This window comes from Hyperoodon ampullatus (genome assembly GCF_949752795.1).
Source record: "Hyperoodon ampullatus genome assembly, chromosome: 6".
Taxonomy (NCBI): domain Eukaryota; kingdom Metazoa; phylum Chordata; class Mammalia; order Artiodactyla; family Ziphiidae; genus Hyperoodon; species Hyperoodon ampullatus.
In genome coordinates, this window is record NC_136919.1 from 118,715,966 (window position 1) to 118,741,813 (window position 25,848).

Below are 25,848 nucleotides of genomic sequence, written 5' to 3' on the forward strand. Positions count from 1 at the left end.
CACTACAAGTCAGGAACATGAGATAAGCATGTCAGCAGCAGGAGGAGGGTCAGGGAGGGCAGAGGGCAGGGGAAGGCAGCCTGTAGATGCCAAACGGATTTATTTGAGAAAAGAAATTAGGAAGAAGAGAGAAAGTATTATTGGTTAAGGGCCTAAAAGGTCAGAATCGTGAAGACTGATAGGCTAGGCAATAAGGAGTCAATGGTCTCCAGCCGGAGGATGACATTTTTAAACAAACACAGACAATAGCTGAAGGAAGGGGGGTGAGACCAAACAGACGGAGAACACTTTGAAGGCAGCCCAGACAGACATAAAGGGAAAAAAAATGACAATTTCATGGCATTTGAGGAGCTGGAAGAAGCAGATCTACACATCATACAAAACAATTAACAGACTTTGGGGAATGGATTGAATATACAGGACAAGGGAGAAAGCAGACTTTAACATGCTCCAAAATCTGAAGTCAGAAATGCAGTCAAAGGGAAATCTGGATGCAGTGATTTAAAAGAATAAGGAGGCAATAATAAGTCCAGCATCGGCAAGCTGCAGGTGTTCTGAGGATAGGGAAATGATTTAATCTGGGCTTAAAGATAAAACAGTGGCATGTGATGAATATGGAGATCTGCTAGGTACCTTCATCAAAGTACTTAACAGAGGGGCTTCCCTGGTGGCGCAGTGGTTGAGAGTCCGCCTGCCGATGCAGGGGACACGGGTTTGTGCCCCGGTCCGGGAAGATCCCACATGCCGCGGAGCGGCTGGGCCCATGAGCCATGGCCGCTGAGCCTGCGCGTCCGGAGCCTGTGCTCCGCAACGGGAGAGGCCACAGCAGTGAGAGGCCCGCGTACCGCAAAAAAAAAAAAAAAGTACTTAACAGAAATGTCCGTTCATTTGGAGTGAGGAAAAGAAAAGTGGGTCTAGGGCCAAGGCTGGAGGGACGCTGTAAGGAACGTAGGAGAGGGGCAGAGACAAGAGAAGTACGAAATGCAGTGAAGAGCTTCCTACCTATAAAACTCAGGGGTTTGGGAAAGATCAAGTTTACGGTGCATTCACCCTGTAATATGGCAAAAGATCAGGTAGAGCAAGAAGAGGAATACAACAACAACAAAAAGATTGCTACAGGAGCCTAGACTAAAAGGAATGTCAACAAGAGACTGATGAATGGTGCCGCTGTGAGATGCTGTGGAAAACAGAAAAAGTTCAGTTTGACCAGAAACTGATCACTGTTGAGCTAGAGATGTGAAATAAATCCAGGAGGTAAAAGATGAGAAAGTAATGTTCACAGACCGAGTTGAACAAGGTGAATAGGAGAAATCTCATCATGGTTAAGAGACAGACTATGGCAGCAGGTGATGAGACCTGTCTTCTGAAAGCCTTTTTCCATATTAAAACCCCTCCGATTTGCTTAAAGGTAGAAAAGGAGGAATCAGTGAAAAAGTTAATGACCCAATGACCTATGCTTCTTTGATGAGAGAAAGCAGGAAGTATATTTGGAATCATGAAGCACATCGTACCCGCCTTCTAAGGCCAATTAAAAGCCCACTCTTCCAAGAGGTCTCCTAGTCCCCAACAGGAAGGGGTGCAACCCCACTTCTGAATCCCACAGCACTTCGCTGGATTTCTAATCTGAAAGGATCAATCCCTTGTACCCTGGAGGAAAGCCCTGTGTGCACTCATCTTCTTTCTCTATGATAACTTGTGTAAATCCAGCACCTACCCATCTATGTTCCTCTTGCAGCCTAGCACATTTCACTGCCCAAAGCAGGGGTTTAGGAAATACAACAGACTAGATGACGGAAGGAAGGAATGAATAAACAAATGAATGCACCTAAGTAGCATATATTACTTTTGAGAGAAGGAAATACTCTGCAGAGAGAAGCTGTCTGCCAGAGAGGAAACAAAACAGCAAGTGTGGAAAGAAACAGACAGGAGTCCAGCAAGTTGTTCAGTCTCTCCCTCCTCGCTTCACGGGATCTGCTTACTGAGCCCGATTCTCCGAACCAATCACAAACCGTGTGGAGCTCAGCTTCCTCACCGCTCCCGCCCCCAAATATATCAAGTTTAACTTTTACTGGTTGGTGCTACGTTGCCAGTGAGGACAGAGCTTTGCTTCCTCAGGACCAACATGAGGAGGCCGAGGCTTTGGGACAACTTGGGGCTGCATCCATGGACAGGAACAAGCTTCCTGCCCACAGCCCTGGCAGCTGAGGAAGGAACTGTATGCTGCGGTTTGTCCCAGACATTTTTCCTAAATAACATTTCGGGGACATGGCTGTGTCCTTTACCCAGGAAGAGTGGGCCCTTCATGGACATATCCCAGGGACAGCTATACAGAGACGTGATGCTGAAGAATGTCAGTCATCCCGTCTCCATAGAGTAACTGAGGCCCAGAGAAGTGATAGTTTTCAGGTTGCCCCCTCTTGACGGGTCCACACTCAGCCCAGGCCTGGCTCTCACGCAGTGGGCTCTGATGCTACAGAAGGGAGCGCAGAATTGAAGCCCAGGTGTTCCACGGGGACCAGGTTATCAGGGGAGCAAAGGAAGCCTCAACCACCTATATTAACATGAGTTTTGTGGATGCGGGACAATGTCTTTCTGTTGACCTTCACCCCAGCTCTGCTCTGTGCATGAGGGTAACCATGTGATTTTAACCCCCCAGTTCTGTACCAGGGTAAGTCTGACACTCCTAGAAAATTCCCAAGGACTGAACCTGATTGACTGTAAGATCCCCATGAAGCCAGGCCTGGAGGGAGAAGTAGCAGCCTACAGATATTTCCATCAGAAGACTAAGGACTAGCTGAAAAATGCTAACATGTACATCCACATGAAGATTTGAAGCAAGTCACTGATTTATTACAATAAAATAAAATACAGTAGAAAAACCAAAAAGCCAAAAAAACCTTTTACTGCAGAGCATCTAGATTAAAGAATTGCATAAACAATAACAAAACATTTGGGGAATTCAGAGGGAAGAAGAAAAATATAAAAAACAAAACAGAGCAAAACAAACCTACCCAGGCAACTGCCTGAGCTCTAAAAACCTGATTCAAGGACTCCAAATTTAAGATATTTTCTTTAGATTTAAGGGAAGAATCTACATGTATTACTGCCAAAGTCTTTAAGACCTCAGGAAAACAAACCAGGAGGAGCATCTCCCTGAACTCCAAAGGGAGAAGGATAGGAAGGGGAGAGAGTAAATATGGGCCGTGTCGGGTAGAAGGAAACGTTCTCTCAGGCCAGCTACCGGCCTCCTCCAACCCCAAGGGCAAGAAGGAATTCCCACCGTGAACATCAGAAGCTTCAGGGAATTGATTGGGTAGAAATTCTCAATTAATTAAAAAAATTTATTTCTTACAAAAAAGATTCTTTCCAAAGTTCTAAGTCAGGGATTCTTAACCTGATGTATCACAATGGGCTTCTGAGGACTCTATAAACTCACAGTCTCCAGAAAATAAATGTAAAATCTTGTGTAGGTGTGCAGATTAAAAAAAAAAAAAAAAGTTCTCATCAAATTCTTACCACCAGGCTTTTGGGTCCATGACCCACAAAATGTTAAGAACCACTGTTCTAAGGCAGAAGTTCCCAAATGGAGAGAAGCTTCCTGCTCTCAAGACATCTCTAGCCTCATTCTTCCTGATAGCCACCACCCATCTAGTAAGATGTTCTTAGTAGTTCATGGCCTTATACGGTTTACCTCTTGGTGAACATTCCTCAAGTATTCTTGGAAAAAGAAGAGTAAATCTCGAAGGCTTATGAGATTTATGGGAAATAAGGTTGGGAAGAAAGAAAAAACGAACAAAGTTCACTGTTGTCTAAATACGCGATATATTCACCACCCTACGTATATTTTAAATAACCTGGGACTACATTTCTAGACACTACTGACAATGGTGGGCGGGGGGGGGAAGGTGGCAGGAAGGAAGAGGAAAAAGATGGGAGGGACAAGAGGAAGGTGTGGCTCTGGAGGGAGAGATACAGACAGTGATAAGATACTCACAGGAAGGACAAATGAAGGAATAACCCGGAAGAATAAAAATAAAATATATATGGGTAACTAACAAGAATCTACTGTATAGCACAAGGAACTCTACTCAACATTATGTAACAACCTAAATGGGAAAAGAATTTGAAGAAGAATAGATACATGTATACGTATAACTGAATCCCTTTGCTGTCCACCTGAAACTGATACAACATTGTTAAATCAACTCTACTCCGATATAAAATAAAAAGTTAAAAGATATATATGTCTTCAAACTTGCAGAAAGAAATTTAGACTTTTAAAAGAAGGCAAGAAAACATGGGGAAAAGAATGAAGTAAACTAAAAAAACATGAAGATAGCAAAAATAAGCCCCCAATACAATAGTGATTAGATGAAACATAAACGGTTTCACTAATCAAAGAGACTCTCTAGCTTGAAAAAGGAAAAAAAAAAAATCCCTTACTATGTTGTCTACAAGGGATTCGGTAGAAAAGGACACAGAAAGAGTGGGAAAAAAAAAAAAAGGGATGAAAAACACTAGCAGGCAAGTATGGAAGGGGAAAAAGTCTTCTGGCTTTTAATGCAGTTTTGATAGAGGAAAAAAAAGAAAACATCCTGATAGAAGGAATAACTGATAAATAAGACACAATGATCACATGAACATGTATACCCCTGAGTGTACAGCTTAAAAATATAAAAAGCAATAATCAGTAAAACTTTAAGGAGAAATAGATAAATCAACAAATAACACATCCTTTTCAGAAACTGGTAGCTAAGGAAAGATAGGAGACTTAAAAACACAACAGACTCAAATGAATAAATACATACAGAAAAAATTTTCACTCAGCACTGAATACAGTCTTTTCCAACATATGTTGAACATTTACCAAAAAGGATTGTGTTTCAAAGTAAGCCTAAACAAATTTCAAAGAATCAGTATACTCTTATTATAATGTAAAAGAAAATTAGAAAAGAATCCTGAAATGTAAGTATTACATGACAAAAGTCTTGTCTGACGCTAAGTCTAACCATACTGGGATAGACTAGAAACAAACAAAAGTATACTATAAAATAACCTTTGGTTATTTAAATCAGGAACATAAAGAAGGATATTATGATATACTTAGATATGAATGACAAAGCACTTCATATCAACATTTAACAGTTAAATGATACTGAGAGAAACTGACAGCTTTAAATATACTTATTGGAGAGCAAAGAAAGACTGAAACAAATGACCTAAGTATTAAAAGAAATGCAGCAAGGTTCACCCAAGGAAGGAAATAATAAAGGGCAGAACAGAGAATAGAAATACAACAAAAACCACTGAAAGCAAAAATTTTTCTTTGAAGAAAATCAGTAATGTCGGCAAACCTCTGGCAAGTCTGAACAAGAGCAAAAAAAGAAGACATAATGAAAAAAAATTTAGAATGAAAATAGAATTACACAAAAGTTTAAAATATAAATTGTACACATATAATTCCATGTGTATGATTTTTGAAAACCTAGGAAAAATGGACAAATCTCTGCAAAATTGGCATACCTTTGACCCAGAAAATATAATTCAATAGCTATGAAAAAAATTAAAATGGACACTTAGACAATTTTATGGGGAATCTGACTTTCAAGAGAAGATAATCCCTATCTTGTAAATTTCTGGCCATCAGAAAAAGAGGGAAAGGTGCCCAAATCATCTGATGAGACTAATGTACCTTGATTCCAAACAAATGAAGATAGTACAAGAAAATAATGTATGGGTCCATTTTTCACTTATGGATACAGATTATAAACTTCAATAAAATACTGACCAAATGATTCCAGGAAGGTATTTTAAAAAGAATAAATTCTATGATCAAGTAAGATTTATCTCAGGAATGCAAGGATGGTTACATGCGAGAAAAGTTAACATTATAATTCCCTACATTAATGGTCTCAATGAAAGAAATCACATGATTAACTCACAGACTCAGAAAAAGTATTTGATAAAAATAACACCTATATCTGGTTTTAAAAAATCAGAAAATTAGGACCAGAGGAGAAACTCCTTAACCTGACAAATAAAGACATATAAGCATCATATTTAATGAAGAGACTAGGAAAGCATTCCCTTTAAAATCAGATATAAAACAATGATGCTGCTATCATCACTTCTGTTTAACATGGAACTAGAGAGCTTAGTTACAAGATGGGAAAAAGAAAAGATACAAGGATTGGAAGCTTAGTGACAAAACGGTTACTTCTTTGCAGATACTATCATCAACAGATAAATATCAGAATTACTATGAGAATTCACCATGGTTGCTGAATATTAGATCTATTTAAGAAATTAATACTGAGATGGTGTGCTCAGTAAAGGCTAGTTCTCTTCCTTTTCCATTTGGGATGCTGTATTTTTTTTGGCCTCAATTCTCCAAACATTCTTATTCAAGACCATTTTTCTTCCTTCCACTGTTTCCCACAGCTCAGTCTTTAATCCTCAGCATGTTATATATTTAAAAAAATCTGATGGCTCTCCAATTTGTCTCCAGGCTTGCCTTCATATCCAGCTTCCAGCTCTGCATTTCCATCTGTCCAATGTTCTCTCTAATTCCTATTCATCACACACACCACCCCCTTCTGAAACTAATGACCGCAGCCGCCTCCCCAACCCCGCCAACTCCTCCTTGTCAACTGGATTAGTGTCATTATCATCATTCTCAGTGTCGTCCAGGCATAAAATCTTTGACTTGTATTTTTCCTTCCCTGAAGACAGCGGTTATTCAAGAAATGTTTGTTGAATTAAAGATCTGCCGATGTTTCTTTAACTTACATTTCCATTCTTACTGGAACAGGCTTAATCCAAAGCCTCATTTCCATATGCTTATTAGATCAGTATAGCTGCCTGCCACATTCTTCCTAGGTCATGGGGTTCCATTACTAAAGCTGATCTGTGATTGGCCCTTTTCTATAAAGTCGAAAAGTATAACTGCCATGATAGGGTGTAATCAGCCACAAACAACCCATGAAGCAAATGGGTGTGCTGGTATTCCAAAAAAACATTATTTATCAGAACAGGTGGTCTGCTGACCTCTGAAGTAAAATATCAAGTTTTTTCAAACCAAACCTTTCCTTATCCCTGCTAATTCAATATAGAATCCAATTATCTGGGTAAAAGAAAATCTAATTTACTTTCTTTTTTACATACAATAGTGGTTGCCAGCTAGAGATTAAAATTAATTACTTAGGTATGCTGCTCATTACTTTCAAGACCTTATTTTCCCTTTAAATTTACAGACCTTGTAAGTATAATTTACTGGAAATTACATCAAGAGTATCGCAAAGGCAGGACAAATTGGAAGAGTTGGCAGCCAAGTCATCTTTCTGTCTTTTATGGGAGAAAATATCAGGAATGATAGAAGCTGCCAATAAAAAATTTGTTTCAATGAAGCAGATTAGGATGACACTGATGGGCTTTTGATTTCAATAAGCGGGAAAGGCCCAGAATTCTGCTAGCTATAGGAAAAAATAGCCACTTGTCCCCTCTAGACCTTGAAATGAAACTTGATTATAAAAAAGGTACAAAAACAATGCAGAGTGGCAGCTCAGAAGAATCCTACTGTTCTAGACTTACAGCAGTCATTCTTTTTCCTATATTAAAATGGGACATGGACTCCCCCAAGTTATCTATCCATCCATCCACCCACCCATCCACCGGCTAACTAACAATATCTAACTAACAATATCTAATCTCCCTTGCCCTCCTTTACAAACATGGAAAGAACCAAGATTTATGAAATGAACAATAAATTCTTTACAAATACCTAAAATGGAATAACTAACATTTATAACAATATTTATGCACTTAGGTGCTTGCCAACATGACTGATAATGAATGACTACCTTAAAACTTTCCAGTAGCTTCAGTCTATACATTCAAATAAAATCCAAATTTCTCATCATGGCCTACAAAGTCCTACATGGCCTGGTGTCTGCTAACCTCTTGGATGTGTCCTGATCATACTTAGTATGCTGCAATCACAATGGTCTCCTCTGCTCTGCAGACGTGCCCAGCTTGTTCTGGTGTTAGGAGCCCTTCATCTGCCATGTCCCTGTAATGCTTTGTCCACAGCTTTACATGCCTCATTTCTCCAGGTCTCAGTTCCAATGAGACTGTTCCTAGAAGCTTCCTCTGACCATCCAATTTAAACTAGTCTCCACCACTCTATATATAATTCTGCTTCGTTGTTTTCAGTACTCGTGTCAGAATCTGGAATTACGTTGCTCATTTATTTTTAGCACACCATTCTCTCTCTATACATCAATGAAGGCAGATTCATGAGAAGGGACTTCGTCTGTGGGTCACCACTGAATCTCTAATACCTAGATGAGTGCTTGACACATAGCAGGCCCTTAGTAAATATTAAGTAATTAAGATTTGTTGAGTAAACAAGTGATCATATCTGTTACACTCATCAGGCTCTGGTTATTGGAAGTGTTGGGAAACCTCTAAATCCTAGAGGTGACCTAAAGGCAGCAGGATCTTACAGAGGAACTATGGACACGAACACTCTAACTCTGATAAAAAGGAGGACGTAAAGTTTCAGGTAAGCAAGATGAATAAGCTCTACAGATCTGCTATACAACATCGCACTTATAGTCAACAATCATGTATTGTACAGTTACACATTTATTATGAGGGTATATCTTATGTTAAGTGTTCTTACCACAATAAAAAAAAAGAGTGTTTGGGCTTCCCTGGTGGCGCAGTGGTTGAGAGTCCGCCTGCCGATGCAGGGAACACAGGTTTGTGCCCCGGTCCGGGAAGATCCCACATGCCGCAGAGCGGCTGGGCCCGTGAGCCATGGCCATTGAGTCTGCGCGTCCGGAGCCTGTGCTCCGCAACGGGAGAGGCCACAACAGTGAGAGGCCCGCGTACCACAAAAAAAAAGAGTGTTTGTAGAAACTGAAATTAGGAAGATTTAAAAACAGTTGATGGTACTTTGGACACATTCTGAATTTAGGGTAAATAACCAAAAAGCTGAGCTGTTAAAAGAGAATTTAGAATTACCTGGGGGTGTGTGGTAAGCAAGGAGGATCCAGAGACGTAAGACACTTTCTCATAATGGGATTGGATAATCCAGTTGGAGCTTCCAAGGGCATAGCCAGAACTTAAAGGAGTCACCTGGACTGCACCAAAAAGCTCCTAGAAAAGAACCACAATAAGAATGTGTGATGAGCATTCAGCAGTACAGTCATGCCAGATAAGTTCGCAGGGAAAAATAACAGAAACATTCTTCTCCGCTTAGAAACTATTTTCAAGTGAACCAGAAAGTTTAAAGTAAAACAGAAAGATGATGGAGACCATTTGGGAGACACACCCGACAGCTTTACTTGTCACATCTCTGAGAGATTCAGTCTATCCACATGGCACCAGGCACCTAGGCCTCACTCATTAAAAGGCAGAGATGCTATATTATGAAACAGGCCGAAGAGACAAATACTTTGGTTTTCTTCTTCTTCTTTTTTTGGTTCCCTTTTCAGGTTAGGAATTAATATCTTGGTTGTTCTGTACTGAGTGGCTCTGGGCACAAGTTAACAGGAACGGGAACCCTTATCATGATCAGGTCAGAGCTCTAAAGTTATACTTGCCAAATTATTTCTTGATCTCTTTTATTATTTCTGTTTCCTATTTCACTAGTCCAAAATCTGTAAAGTGGTGTCACTGTTCTAAAGTAAACAGGATGAGATGCCTTTCTCCTGACTCACTACATGCTAGCTAGCAATGGGGAATGTAAGGGCTAGGAAAGAGTGCCAATAAGAACCTGGGAAAGATGGAGGAAAACAACAGATGTTCTATCTTTTCACTATGTACTAGTACAAGATTTGTAGTGACTGAGTGGCTTAAAAAAGGGAACTAGGGACTTCCCTGGTGGCGCAGTGGTTAAGAATCCGCCTGCTAATGCAGGGGACACAGATTCGAGTCCTGGTCTGGGAAGATCCCACATGCCATGGGACAACTAAGCCCGTGCGCCACAACTACTGAGCCTGCGCTCTAGAGCCCCCGAGCCACAACTACTGAAGCCCGCGCTCCTAGAGCCTGTGCTCTGCAACAAGAGAAGCCACCGCACGAAGAGTAGCCCCCGCTCACTGCAAATAGAGAAAGTCCATGCGGCAACGAAGACCCAACACAGCCAAAAAATAAATAAATTAAAAAAAAAAAGATACTTAAAAAAAAGCCAGTATAGGATCCTTCCAAAGAACAACAGTATGAATCGAAAGCATTCATCAGTCACTTAAAATCATATTTACACTCACAATTTTCTGAGAATATCCCACCAGCTGGATTTTACTAAGGGCAGAGTTCACCTCTTGCATTGTATAGCATCTTCTCCAGGTTGATACTTCTACTGCATCCTTGAGAGGAGAAGGCAGCAGCCTGCAAATGTATCATAAAGTCAGTTCTTACCTATAGAGGATTCTGTTCAAGTAATTTGTCCATTTAATCTAAGCTGTCCAACTTACTGGCATATCTGAATGTTCACAGGAATCTGCTATAATTGTTTTTATTTCTGTAAGGTTGGTGGTACTCCCCCCTCTTTCATTTCTGACTCTAGTAATTGCAGTATTCTCTCCTTTTTTTCTTGGTCAATCTAGCTAAAGGTTTGTCAATTCTGTTGATCTTTTCAAAGAATCAACTTTTGGTTTCATTGATTTTTCTCTATTGTTTTTCTATCCTCTATTTTGTTTATCCAGCATCTAGCTGGGTCTTCTTTTTTTGTCTTTTTTTTTTTTTAAACCCATGTGATAATCTCTGTCATTTGATTGAATTGCTTAAGCCATTCACATTTAATGTTATTACTGATGTAGTTGGCTTATGTCTGCCAATTTAATTTTAGTTTTCTATATATCACATATCTTTTTTGTTGCTCTATTCCTCCCCTACTACTTTTTAAAAACAGTAAGCGAATATTTTCTGATATAGCCTCTTAATTCCTTTCATGAGTTTTTACTTTTTTTTTTTTTTAGTTATTTCCTTAGTGGTTGTTCTGGGGCTTATCATATACATCTTAATATAGAGCATTTCTGTATGACACCTCACCTTGTCTTCCCTGTTCACAAAAGATAAGTGAAATAAATGTTACTCGTGGGCCTGCAAAGCTATAGAAAAGAACTGGCTTAAACACAACTGAGGCTGGGCAGAAAGTGGAAAATAAAACATATTTTGCAGGGAGGGGGGGTGGGGAGAGCGCCGGGCTGGCGGGAGGACGCGTGGCGCGCCGCAGGTCCCGTGCCGCGCTGCGACCCCTGCGCCCCTGCCGCCTGAGCCCGCCCCTCGCGTCCTTAGCCGGTCCACCAAGCGATGCCCGCTGGGCGCCTGTGAAAGTCTGTCGGCTCCCGCTGAAGGGCAGTGGCGCCCCTGAGCCCCCGAGCCCCGCTCCGGCCAGGAGCCTTCGTGTAAATGGGTCCAGTCATGCCTCCCAGTGAGAAACCAGAAAGCTCAGGGATTAGTGTCTCCAGTGGGCTGAGTTAGTGTTACCGGGGCAGCGGTTTCTCCAAGGCCCTTCAGGAAGACGATGACCTCGACTTTTCTCTGCCTGGCATCCGATTAGAAGAGGGGGCCATGGAAGATGAACAGCTGACCAACCTGAAGTGGCTGCACGAGAGCAAGAACCTGCTGAAGAGCTTCGGGGACTCGGTCCTGCAGAGCGTCAGCCCCGTCCAGGACCTGGACGATGACATGCCCCCATCCCCTGCCCACTCGGACAAGCCCTACAATGCCAGGCAGAACCCCAACGGCAAGCCCCCCCAACTCCTTCAGCTGCCTCATATTTATGGCCATCGAGGACTCTCCAACCAAGCGCCTGCCGGGAAAGGATATCTACAACTGGATCTTGGAACATTTTCCGTATTTTGCCAACGCACCTACTGGGTGGAGAAACTCAGTGAGACATAATTTGTCCTTGAATAAGTGTTTTAAGAAAGTGGACAAAGAGAGGGGTCAGAGTATCGGGAAAGGGTCACTGTGGTGCATAGACCCAGAGTACAGACAAAGTCTAATCCAGAGTACAGACAAAGTCTAATTCAGGCTTTGAAAAAGACACCTTATCACCCACACTCGAATATGTTCAACACACCTCCCGCCTCTCCTCAGGCATAACAAAGCACATCAGGTCCACCCCTCTGGCAAGACAGCACCTTCTTTAAGAGAAATGGAGCCTTTCTACAAGATCCTGACATTGATGCTGCCAGCGCCATGATGCTTTTGAATACTCCCCGAGATACAAGCAGTTCCTCCAAGAGTGATACAGAACGGAACGCGGGTTCGGAGCCGAGGCCTGTTTCCTGGAGTCCGGCTGTTGCCAATCACTCCCACTGGAGTGACAGCAGCTGTGCAGAACGGCCTCACCAGCTGCCGGACGCGGACTGTGAGTGAGCCGTCCTGTGGCTCCTCAGTGGGCAGTGGAGACCCAAGGAGGAAGACAACTATAGCAGTGCCAAGTCCTTCAGGGCCAGGAGCACCTCGCCCGCCAGCGACTCCATCTCCTCGTCCCTGGCCAATGACCACTACGAGTTTGCCACCAAGGGGAGCCAGGAGGGCAGCGAGGGCAGCTTCCAGAGCCACGAGAGCCACAGCGAGATGGAGGAGGATGACCGGAAATGCAGCCCGAAGGAGGCCAAGGATGCTCTGGGGGACAGCATCTATGCGCCCCAGCACAAGAAGCACCAGCACTTCGCCAAGGCAAGGAAGGTCCCCAGCGACGTGCTGCCTCTCAAAAAGAGATGCATGGAAAAGCCCCCCGAGAGTGATGACGAGGAGATGAAAGAGGCGGCGGGGTCGATCCTGCACTTGGCGGGGATTCGGTCCTGTTTGAGTAACATCACCAATCTGATGGCAAAGGGGCAGAAAGAACAAAAGGAAACCACGAAAAGTTAAAAGCAAGTCACTGATTTGTTTTGAACTTACGGCCATCTGGTTTCAGCATGTCAGGAGATTTCTAATGATTTGTGGCAATATCAGCAATTTATTATTTTTTTTCTTTTTTCTTTTTTTTTGGTTTGGTTTTCTTTTTTTTTTTTTAATTTGCCCCCCTCCTTTGTTTTGGACCCTTAAGAATATTATGTTTAAAGGAGATTGAAGCCATAGAACTCATATCGACACTCAGCTGTTATACAAAAGCTTTTCATTATCTGAAGACAAAACCGAAAAAGCTGAAATTACCATTGTTTCCTCCAGCTTGTCAGAAACCCGTGGCTGAATCCACAGGGACGGCAACGATAATGCCACGGGGATACACATCCGGCGCTTAGAAGGCACGTGTGCAAAGTAACCATTCATCAGGCCCAACCTTTAGGTTTAAAAGGTCAGGATGTGCACCCAGTTGGGTTCGCTGAGTGAATGCCCATAAAGCAACTGAGGAGAAGGAAGGAGCCCTGGTGCCCCAGGAGCAGACCCAAGCTCGTGGCACTGGGCATCAAATTGTGCCAGGAAAACCCCTGGCACTGCCCCAAGCGTGTGATGCGGGGGCGGTCACCAGTCCTCTGTGCTTCTTAACTGTGAAGCCTAGTAGCATCTTCCGCGGTGGACACTGGACCCGTCATATTCAACAGGTATCAGTGACTCATGAGAAGAGACTGGGTCAGTTTTTAGTGATGTTGCTAATCACTGAATTCTGTTTTACATTAAATTAAGAGAAGGTTCCACAAGCCATAAGCCTGAAGGTTGGTCCTGCACACACGCGTGTGTGCGCGCACACACACACACGAGAGAGAAAGAGAGAAAAAAACTGATGCAAAAAACAAGTGTTGTCTTCTTAACTGCCCAAGTGAAAATCAAGTTCCAAGAAATTACAATAGCTGTTAACGAAGGAAATAGTGGTGCAAATCTTTTCCTGTCTGTCAAAACCATTTGATCCAAGTGAAAACAAAACAAAACAAAAAGCTACAGAACATGCCATTAGCACTGTGGTGTATTTTTAAAAGATGAAAGGCACATTGATGGACAAACTAAAGTAAAACATGGCAAAAAAGAAAGGAAAAAAAGTTCCTATACTGCCCTCAAAATGGAGTTTGCAATTAATGTCAGTCAGGATTCATCTTTGTGAAAATCAATGATTTCCACACTCAGCCAGTGTAGCCAGCAGAAATTTCTGATCCCCAATGCATGGAATTGCTTTGAAAAAAGAAAAAAAAAGAAAAGAAGTACAAAAACACAAACTTTTTTTATTCAAAAATAAAGTTCTTGTAAGGTAAACAATGTATTTAGCATGAAGCATGAATTATTTTCATGTAAATATAGAAAAGAGAAAAAAAAAACATTTTGCAGCCTTCCAGACCAGCATCAGGAGCATCCATTAAAACAAACAAACAAAAATGTGTCATTAGAAAAACATGTTATCATTTGCTCAAACACAATCAAGAATAGGCCTGAAGAGTGATTTCTCTGAGATTCTCTGTACAGTACAGGTGAAGGGCCTTCTGGAGAACTGAACCTGTATGTTAGCTCTGTGCTGTCTCCTAAACTATCACTGAACAACAGTAAAGGGCTTCACACACACACACACACACACACACACACACACACACACACACACCACTTCAGACAAAGAGATGAGAGAAGAGAGAATAGCAACAGCATTTTAGAAAGTGGAAAGGAAAAATACAAACAATAACTGACTTAGCAGACCCAGGAAACTTCAATTCAAGTGACTTAATTTATACTGCAAACCCACAAAAAGCTCAGCAATTGGAAACAATAGGTATGTCTTGAAGTGAGATTGAAGGTGAGCCTAAACACAAGAAAATTCCTGGGCTTCCCTGGTGGCACAGTGGTTAGGAATCTGCCTGCCAGTACAGGGGACATGGGTTTGAGCCCTGGTCTGGGAGGATCCCACATGCCGCGGAGCAACTAAGCCCGTGAGCCACAACTACTGCGCCTGCGCATCTGGAGCCTGTGCTCCGCAACGGGAGAGGCCGTGACAGTGAGAGGCCCACGCATCGCGATGAAGACTGGCCCCCGCTCGCTGCAACTGGAGAAAGCCCTGGCACAGAAACGAAGACCCAACACAGCCAAAAATAAATAAATAAATTTATATTTAAAAAAAGAGAAAATTCCTAGAAAAAACTGATGAAGAAATAGAACCTTCCAATTCTCTTCACCTATTCCATATAGCCCAGCAACTGACCCTTCCCTTCCCAGGCACATCACCAGATTGTTCTCTGGAGAGAATAATAATGAGAGTCCGGACTAGGAGAAACCATTGACAATTAGAGGCAGCCACCTTAAGCAAAAGTTTACATACTGAGAGTAACAATTTTCTTCTCCTCAGATCAGAACACCATTAGTTAGGCTTATACCCTGCAGGGTAGGAGACTGGAAGAAGCTTCTCTGAAAAATATGATCAGCACCAAAGAAAAAACTCAACGAAAAGATACTCACACCAGGGGTTTCACAATGAAATTGCCGAACCAGATTATGCTATAGCGTATTCTATTAAGTCTAGAATTCAACAAGACCTACTTATGGCACACAGACTTTCTAATCAGTTTTTTTTTGTGTGTGTCTAACTCTTAAACATGAACCAATAACCCAGGATTACCATGCATTTGAGTAAAGTCTCTAAAATGATAAAGGCCAAAACAAATGGAGGAAGAGGGAGAAGAACTGAATTAGGTAGGTAGAATAGAACAGTCATTATTCTCCTTGGAGAGATAAATAAGACAGTATATCTAAGAAATGAGAAGAGACTCCTACTAAAAACTGGGGGAGGCATGAAGAGAATAAAAAGAGCTCTTGGATGGGGAGGGGGAAGGGTAAGCTGTGACAAAGTGAGAGAGTGGCATGGACGTATATACACTACCAAATGTAAAATAGATAGCTAGTGGGAAGTAGCCGCATAGCACAGGGAGATCAGCTCGGTGCTTTGTGACCACCTAGGGGGGTGGGATAGGGAGGGTGGGAGGGAGGGAGGCGCAAGAGGGAGGAGATATGGGAACATATGTATATGTATAACTGATTCACTTTGTTATAAAGCAGAAACTAACACACCACAGTAAAGCAATTATACTCCAATAAAGATGTTAAAAAAAAAAAAAGAGAGAGCTCTTGGAATAAAAATATGATACATACAGGCAATGAAAACATCCCAACAAAACATCAAAATTTCAAAATAAGCTAAAAACATTAAAAAACTATACAAGACACAAAAGACCCACAAAAATGAAGAATCGGGAGAGCTTAAAAATGAGGGAACAGAACTCAATAAAGAATTAGAAACTTAATAAGAATTCATAGATGAAGACTAAACTAATAGAAACACAAGAGTGGATAAACACAACAGATAATACTGTTTAGTAAAATATTGGAAGGAAAAATTCAACACTAAAAAGAAATAAAGAGATAAAAAGAATTTGAAAAAAATGACAAATGTTGAAGAGAGGCAAGGAAGATACAACATACAGATAACAGGAGCTCCTTACAGAAATCCAAGCAAGGGAACAGAATAATAAAAACCATAACTGTGAAATAAGAAGAAACTATACACTGAAAGAACACATTGCATACCTGAAAATACTGACCCAGAAGAATTAACACCAGATATATTCTGGGAAAATATTTACATTATAAAGAAAACAGACAAATAAATCTTTGGCTGTGTGCCAATAAAACTTTATTTATAGAAACAGTGGCAGGCCAGATGTGGCCATAAAACAGAGACTTGGCCATAGTTGCCACCACTGTTCTAGATTGAAAGGGCCCACTAAGCTCAACACATGAATGTAAACTGTCTTTAGGTTTGACACATCATCATCATAAACTTTAAGAACAAGAGAAGATTCTAAAAGTCCACAGAGAGATAAACAGGATACATATCGAAGACCTAGACTCAATAGCATTGGACTTTTCAACAGCATTTCTGGAAGACAGAAGAAAATAGAGCAATGCTTTCAAAATTCTATGAGAAAACTACATCTAACTCACACTTCTATCAGAGCGTGAGAGGAGAATGAAGACGTTTTAGACGTGCAGGGTCTCAGACAATTTACCTCCCGTGCGCTCTTTCTCAGGGAGTTGTTGGAGGATGTGCCCTGCAAAATGAAGGCGTAAACAAAAAAAAAGAAAGGCCCAGAAAACAGAGCTTCTAAGAGAAGAACGGGGCAAAGAAATCTTCAGGATCACAGTGGAGAAAGTCCTAAACTGAATGCCATGCAATAGGCCCAAGAGCAGCCGACACCAGGCAGGGGGTGAGTGAAGGCTCTGGGAGATGACTTTTCAAGAAGGTAAAATTGTTAGGCCACCCATCGAGTTTGAACATACTGAGGAGAGACTTAGACAAATGCGGGAGGGGTTAGAGATAAATTAGTAATATGTACACAGAAAACTAAGCAAATAAGCAGACAAGATAATTACTAACTCAAGGGAAAACAAAGAGTTGTGCAAGAAGAAGAAAAAAAATCGTAACAATGTTGTATGGCCAGCGAATTGCATGTTTGTGGTCATATAAACATGGAACAGAGATTTAGCCAAAATAGCACACAGATCATGATGTTCCAGTTCTCTTCACCTTTGTTTCTCCAGCAACAAAGTATCACTGACTCTTCTCTTTACCTTCTGCATAAACAGGTGAAGATTCTCTTATTTCACTTATCTGAGGATTTTCTTATTTCACTTATCTGTCCTATGTGTAGTGAATTGCTTTAGGTTTTACAATATTTAGTCAATAAATATTTACTTAGCCCCGACTACGGCCATAGCATTTAAGTCCTGTAAGGGATTTAACAGGTACAACATAAAGGCCTGTGCTCACAAGGAAATTAAGTCTAGGAAAAATTTTACAACAGTACAAAGCAATAAAAGAGATGTGGAAAGCCATGAGTCATCCTTGCCTGCAGACTTGCCTTCACTCCCAGAAGGGCCTAAAGGATATATTGAAAATGCAAATCTACACATATACACACATACACACACTCCCCTCTTCCACTTTAACAGTGCACCATTCCATTCAGGATAAAATCCAAGACTCTCAGCATGACTTTATAAGGCCTTCTTTATCGAGGTCCTGCCTCGGCCTACATTCTATGTACTGAGCTATAAACAGCTCTCGCGGCGCCAGGCTCCCTCAAGCCTGTAACATTCCACAGTCCTCTTCGTCATATTTTGTGTGGACAACACTCTTGCTTTAAAATCTAGACCACCTGTCACCTTTTCTCAGGTCTTGAGATACTCGTCTAGGCCAGGTACACATCGTTTGTGCTCTTTGGGAAGATGGCCTGAGTCTCGGAGCCAGGGAAGTGGCACAGAAGCCCTCTTTGGAGGAGGTTACTGGCAGGGGCCGCTGCTACTGCTTCTCTCTCCTTCCGCACCCCTGCAGCTCTCTGCCACCCACTCTGAGGAAGGAGAGGTTTCTCTCAGAGGCACATCATGGGCAAAGTGGAGGATTTACGGACTTGTCTAGATTTAAATCTCATCACTGCCTCTTCACCTCTGGGCCGGTCTTCTCGTTTGTAAAACAGGGAGAGTATCACTTCCTTTTTAGAGTTGTTCTGTGAGGGATAAATGATACAATGCACGTAAGCGTCTGGCACAGAACAGATGCTGAGTAAGGACTGTCTCCAACCGTCTCCAACATACACAGCCATCGTGGCCCCAGAACATGCATTTTCCAACAATACTGTAGTGGACTTCAGTACAGGTGACTGTGCTGAAGTCACCCAAGGTGATTTACTCTGATGAGCAGCAATGACTCTGAACTTGAGCGGCCCAGGCACTGCTCTAGAGGGGCTGAAGGAAGAACCCATATGACTCCCCTGCTTTAGCTCCTCCTTTACATTCCTCCAGATCAGGGAGCCCCATGGCTTGGGCTTCCTAGGACTGCCCCTCACAAAAAATAAAGACTTCTTACTGTGGGCTGGATAGGAGCAGAAGTGTTTCTTAACTTTACACCGGAGCTGGAAGGCTGTCATGGGAGTGGCTAGCGTGGGGAGGGTGGTGAGTAACAATGCAGCCCAACCACATCCTTCATCTCAGTTGGATTTGTTTTAATTGCCCTTAGCTCTGCCAAGGCCCTGCAACTGAGACACCTCAGGCTCCAGGCTGAGCTAATAAGTCGCACACCAGCTAGGTTAGACCCACGTTCTTTAACTGGCCGTAGGTGTGTGGGTTCACTTCTGGGCTCTCTATTCTGTTCTGCTGATCCATATGTCTGTTTTATCTGAAGGGCACCAGTAAGTGTGCGCCGAGGTGCTAAAAACGCCAGGGAGGCACAGACCGGTGAGCCGGAAGAGGAAGGCCAAGCAGGTCCCCATGACTCTGGTGTCAAGTCTGACCTGCTCAGCTTAGGGTTCGGTGGCAGGCAGCTTCTGACAGGGTTCCCCAGGCTCCCTGCCTCCCATATTCACCCCCTTGCGTGGGCTCCTCCCGCTGAGTGGGGGCTGCACCAACCGGCTTGCTTCTAGTGAAGAGACTGTGACAAAAGCGACAAGATGTCACTTGCAAGATTAGGTTACAGAAGACCGAGACTTCCTGCTCGTCCACAGTCTCTCCCTTGCCCTCTTGTTCACTCTGATGAAACCAGCTGTCATGTGGTGAGACGCTCTGAGGAGACGCCCATGTGACAGGGACCCGAGGGAGGCTTCGGCTACCCACCACCCCTGAGGAACTGAATCCTGCCAGCCACCGCGGGAGTGAGCCAAGAATGGGATCCTCCCGGTGGAGCCTGAGACAAGGGCAGCCTGGAGGGAGACCCAGAATTGCTAATAAGTTAGGAAGTGTTCTGGGCCATGTTCTAGTGCAGAGGCAGTGTTTTAATACCTCAACTCAGCCTGGGCTTTGCTCGGGTCTCATCAATGACATTTTTACAAACTCTAATTGTACAGAACATTTGTAGAAGGTTGGGTCTTCATACCTAATTTAGTTGCTTTAGTTGCAGTATTCAATAAGTTACCTACCCTCTTTTTTCTCTTCATATATCTAAACTGAGGGTAAAATGTTTCCTTCAAAAACTGTTGAAGACCACAGCAAATGAGAAATTACACACACACACACACACGCACACATATGTGTATATATAATATATATTATTAACATTATATATCTATGATATTCAGTGCCTATGAATTCCTCCTCTTCACTCTATGCTTAAATTCTTTGGGTATCTTATTCTGGTACCTTATATATGGACTACACTACTTTCAGATCTAAAACGAATTATTTGTCATTTCTCTCTTTGGAAATGTTTAGAGGTTTCCTTTATCACACAGGTTTGGTGACTATGTTTTCACAAACAATTTTGATAAGTTTTCTATCAGCTAGACAAAAGATTTAAACTAGGAATTAGTCAAATGTATTGCTGGCTTTTCCAAAAGAACAAACTTTCAATATTCTTTTGTACAAGGTTAGCTTTCAATGTTTTTCTCTCCTTCCTGGTGTGCACTGGCTGATTTTAACCAAGCCAGTCCCCTCTCAGTCATGCCGTGTTGCTATGTTTTTGCCCACAGTGTTCTCTTATCTTGGAGCGATCTCTTCCCTCATTCAAACCCTGCTTAACCTGCCAAACCCAGCGTGAGTCTTGCCACTTAGTACGTAATCTCTGATCAACAAGCTCCTTGGGTACAGGCACTATGCCTTAAACTTTTGGGGGCATTTCCCTGAAAACTTGGAATGCCAGGCACTTGGTAGTTAATGAGCAAATGAGACTGAAGTCCTCTAAATTTCCTATTTATACCCCCAAATTTCTTTCGCTAACACCTTTTTTACTCTTTTGAGATATTTAGTCACTTCCTCATTCCTTCCTTCTATCTCCTAACATCTTGTCTAACTCAGCTTTCCCTAAAACTCTCCTTATGCTTGAGGCCATAATTAAAGAGGCATTTACAGAGCCATTCAAAGCCATTAGGATTATTGGCTGATTAAGGATAAGTCGGATAAGGAAACCCAATGGGAACTAGTTCTGTTTTTTCTGACTTTCCAATTTATCAAAGTCAAGTTCTCAGAGTCTAAATGCTTAATAAGTACTTTCTAAAAGATTTCATTTTTTTTGTTTTGTTCTTATCACACTTGAGTGCTTAATAAACTTTTTTCCCAGGGCTTGACATCACGCCAGTCTCTTCTTCCATCCTACCAGCACAACATCATGTGTTTTCTTAAAAGAGCAGGACTTTTAGGTCCACAGGGACCACTTAAAAGCTTATAAATAAACCCCTGGTTGGGCTTTTTCTAAGTGTTTGATGAATGAATGACTGAACAAAATAAATGTAAGAGTAGAATACAAAGAATACAAGAAGCAGAAAAGTTTCTTTCCTCTCATTACAGTGAAGTGTGCTTACTATACACGTGAGTGGGCTGGGTTGGAGATGGGTTAGCAGAGTGATCTTTATGGAATTTACCAAAAGTAAAGCCTGAAGATCAAGCACGTCTCAATACTAAACTGAAACCAGATTATAATCCTTGTTTTTTTGTTTTAGATCAATTTCTCCCTCAAAAGTACAAAGGCAATTGCTTAGGCTACCGAAGCATGATAGAAACAATTATTGAGAGGGCCTAAACCATCTCTGCTTTAATTTTATGCTCATCAAAAACCTCTTACCTATAACTTGATCTCTTTAACTGGACTTGCTACTCGGAACAGAGAGTCCTAGACAGATGAACCACCCTAGTTCTGGAGCTAGGCAGGTATCTCAGGATAAAGTAATTAAATGGGATTTTTGTTTCTCAGTCAGTATCCTGGGAGTTTAGTTAGCCCAAACCAGTCTTCAGAGGCTAATCGACTCTGAGTGAAATGAAATGATTAAGTTTCTGGAACTGCAAAGCTGAAGAACTGCAAAGCTGTGACGACTCCATCAAAGTACTGCCACTCTCTGAGCACCTGCTTAAGGGCATCTTTAAAAACTATAACATAAGCGAACTTAGAGATAGTTTAATTCAATTCTCCTGTTTTACAGAAAAGAAGACTGAATCCCAGAATCTGAATGACACTGCTAACTAGAGGCCACAGTGGGATTAGGAAAACAATCTTCCTTCTACTATACTACTTTGCTCTCATCAGGAAAGGTAGCACTGAAAGATAAATAAGGCTGTGGAAGGCAGACGTGTGCTGGTTACTGAAAGGGGGTTATGTGAGCCAAGTGTATCATTAAAGGGAGAAAGGCTGTTGGTGTTTACTGAGCACCTACTCTGTGCCTGGCACTGTTTTAAGGACTTTACTTGTATTACTCATTTAGTCCTCACAACAACCTTGTGAAGTTGCTAATATTATTCCTATTTTATAAATGAGGAAACAGAGCCTAGAAGAAATAAACTTTGCAGCTAAGAAGCAGATCTGGAAGGAACTCAAACACCAGTCTATTTGACCTCTAAGCCCACAGCTTTAATTTTCTTCCTACTACATAGTTAGACCTGATAAATTCCTCTATAAATACCCAAGGAGTGTCAGAGCAGAGGAACTTCAAGTACAATATGCTTTTTAAAAAAATTTTATGTCTTCTAAAAGATATAAACCCACATTTTAAGCTCTGAGTACTGAAAACTGCCATAACATTTCAGCCAGGAATATATTAATGCATAACTCGTTAATGCTTGTCAGAGGATTATGACAATACCCTGTAATGATTTATTCTTAATTATAATTGTAAATTTCTAGTCTTATACAAAAAATGCTACCCTTATATTAAAAATACTAGAGACTGGGTAAGTATCTTCAGTGGAATATTGTGCTTTACATTTTCCCATTAAAAACCTAAATTTTGAAGTGTGTATGGGAATGTCAGAGGCTCAAAAATTATACTGTAAGGGATTCTCCTTTTCCTACCCTTCAAAAATCTCTTTTTCAAGAAGTATAAGCTACAATGTCAAAATGAGGAAGAAGGATGGCTAACTTCTAAATAAATCTCAGGGAGCAGTGTCGACTGAGGCAGGGAGTCAGACAGCTGCCAAAAAGCAAGAGTAATGTTTTTTTTTTTTGGTAAACCTACTAATACTAAATGAAATGCTAATTCAAACTAACTTCCTGTGATTTAAAGGAATTTGTCAGAAACCAATGAATCTGAAAGATTTTAATTCATTGTTTTTTCAGTTGGTCTTATTAGTAACTTAAGCTACTAAGATGCATTAATTCTTGACATTTAACCAAGAGACTGCCTGTAAAGGTTTAAGTATAAGTCAAAACCTGGGGGCTCAAATCCGACTCATGGAGGTGTTTTGCTTGGATCATACAGAATTTTACTTTAATGTGAGAGCCAACATTTTTTAAAGATGAAAAAAAAAATCACATTTAACACATCCAGATCTTGAGCTTCTTTAAAAAAAGAAAAGTAAAAGGGAAGATCTGGCAGTGATGCGCTCACTTTCCCATACGGCCAAAAGTCTGCTGAAGCTGTGTGTCAGCTGCCCCTTTAGAGAGGTGTGGTCACTGGTCCACAATTCCTGACAGCCCACCTCACTCCTGTACTTACCTATAAACCCCTTCCTCATCCCTGGAGGCATCTGAGTTTGTGACCCCTATTTTATAGGAACTGGACAAGGAGAATGCAGGAATTAACAAATGAATAAATAAATAAATAAATAGAAGACAAAGCCCACACCACTTAGTCACTGTACTAGACAGCAAAAACAAACAAACAAACAAAAACAAAAAAAACCAGTGCTTCTCAGTACAGTATGTCACAGTATCTTGGGACACTTGATATTAACTAGCTCATGACAAAGGGAACTTTTTTTTTTTTTTTTTTTTGCAGTATGCGGTCCTCTCACTGTTGTGGCCTCTCCTGTTGCGGAGCACAGGCTCTGGAAGCGCAGGCTCAGCGGCCATGGCTCGCGGGCCCAGCCGCTCCTCGGCATGTGGGATCTTCCCGGACCGGGGCGCGAACCCGTGTCCCCTGCATCGGCAGGCGGACTCTCAACCACTGCGCCACCAGGGAAGCCTGGAGAGAACTTTTAAAGTGGTGTAAATCCTTCAGCATAGATGTTCAAATGCAGCACTTTTAGTATTCTGGCCCAAGATTAAATTCTAGGTGAATATTTCAAAAGAATTCTCTTATCTGATGTCAATTAAAAAATAGCTCGTCAAATTTTTCTACCACTTCTAATATTTATGCTGAGTTTCTCCAAGAGAAAAACAGGATGCAGCTTTCTTGGTTTGTCTAACACCTCAGCACAATCTTTCCAATAATTAAACTCTTCTCTGTGTCTGTCAGTAACTATGGCTCATCTCACACTCAAAAGCCAAAACAAAATGCTCGACCAGGATCAGAGCTATGGTCAGGATGCATGAAGTAATGAAATACAGTCTCCGACTGGCCCAACTCCTTGCTCCTCTACCAAGTTAGCTCTCAACGGCTTCTGATTTTTGCCCACCTGGTGGCGAGACAGCCAGTTCAAGGTTTCATTTCAACTAGCACCTTTGTTAAAAAGGGCGGTTTCCTAAGCACCTTAAGAAATAAACTTTCTGGCCCCCTCCCTAGGCCTCTGCTTCTTCAAGTTCAATTCACCGTTTTCCCTAATACACGATGGCCCTTTTTTTGGTGAGCCAGTTATCTTGTATTTTACGAAGAATGGGAAGCAAAGAAAACTGCCAAGGACTCTGCCCAAGGCCACAGAAAAAAAAAAAGGCAAAATAAGGACTTGGACTTCCTTAAGACTTAGCCCAGGGTTTGGGATTCAGGAAACAGTGACCTTTGAACATCATTTCTGGTGTGCCAAAATTATTTGTGGCAGAATATTTAAGGGTATAGATTTAAAAGGAGGAAGTGAGGGAAGCCAAGGTGTACGTGTTCCACAGGGAAAGAAAACAAAGTCCTCAGGTTTCTAAGGAGGGAGATGGAGAGAAGTGAGTTGAATGTGGGCCAGTGGGCACATGGGACAGGGAGAAAGGGGGCAGGAGGCAGGCAATGGGCAGGAGGAAGGGAGCTGAGAATAAGCACTCACAACGAGGACGGGAGGGGACCTGTGCCGGGCGGGTGGGCGGAAAGATCAAGGAAGCCATCCGTGTGTACAGAGAAGACTCAGACAAACGCATGTCCAGAAGGCGTTTCCTAATGAGAAGCCAGACAGACACCATATCCCCAGTCAAGGAAACAGAGAAACAAGATCCATAAAACACAGGAGAAAACGTGCACAGTTATGTTACTTCTCCCCTCACATGAGAGGGGGCTCACATGCCCGTGAGAAGCCTGTATGTGGCTGAGAAGCAGCCCAGCACAGGCGTTAAGGGCATGGACTCTGGAACCAGACTAGCCCAGCTGCCTGGGTTTGAATCCAAATCCTACTGCCCACTAGTTGGCTGACCTTGAATAACTTACTTAACCTCTCTGTGCCTGTTTTCTCTTCTGTAAAATGATAATGTGAAAGAACTAAGTGAATTAAATAAAGCACTGAGAAGAGTGTCTGGCACATAACAAGTGCTACGTAAGTTAAATAAAATAAATAACACAAAAAGGAATGCATAAAGGAGGAGACTCACATGCTCAAACTCTGAGACAGTTACAGTATAAAAACCACAGCATATTCTCCTAGCTACCTATTCATATCCTTGTAGAAAGAATGTCACAAAAGCCAAGACATTCTAAAGTTTAGGTAAGTAGATGGCAAACAAATCACGGACCTAGAGGGAAAGTGAAACCAGTGGCGAGGTAGCTGGAGAAGAGTGGACTTGGGTAGGAGTGTAAGGAACACACGTTACCTAAGAAGTCACAGATGGGCTTTTACTCCAGACTCTGGACGCCAGGCCTGGATGGCTGGGGCTGCGGTGCCGGGAGGTGAGGACAGCAGTTGGCAGGGCTGGACCAACTGCAGTATGTTAGGGCTGACTCGCGTCCTCTGCTGCCGATCAAATATGAGAGTGGAAGTAGAATCAAGCTGCCTCCCGCCTCCTCTACTGCATTTCTACTTACTTCACCT

General features: G+C 42.0%; 1 protein-coding gene and 1 pseudogene across 4 annotated transcripts in view; one reads left to right on the forward strand and one right to left on the reverse strand.

Annotated features, from left to right (window-relative positions):
* INTS9 (integrator complex subunit 9) overlaps positions 1-25,848 on the reverse strand; it is a 79,561-nt gene that overhangs the window by 34,777 nt on the left and 18,936 nt on the right. For all 3 annotated transcript variants that reach the window (XM_079705818.1, XM_079705817.1, XM_079705816.1), the window contains 2 exons: positions 10,275-10,395; positions 9,028-9,162 (listed from right to left, as the gene is read on the reverse strand). In XM_079705818.1, the coding sequence (XP_079561944.1) occupies positions 9,028-9,162; positions 10,275-10,395 (256 nt within the window). The remainder of the gene's footprint in view (positions 1-9,027; positions 9,163-10,274; positions 10,396-25,848) is intronic.
* LOC307055132 (forkhead box protein N3-like) lies at positions 11,419-13,508 on the forward strand (annotated as a pseudogene). Its single transcript has one exon. The product of its transcript is annotated as a forkhead box protein N3-like (transcript).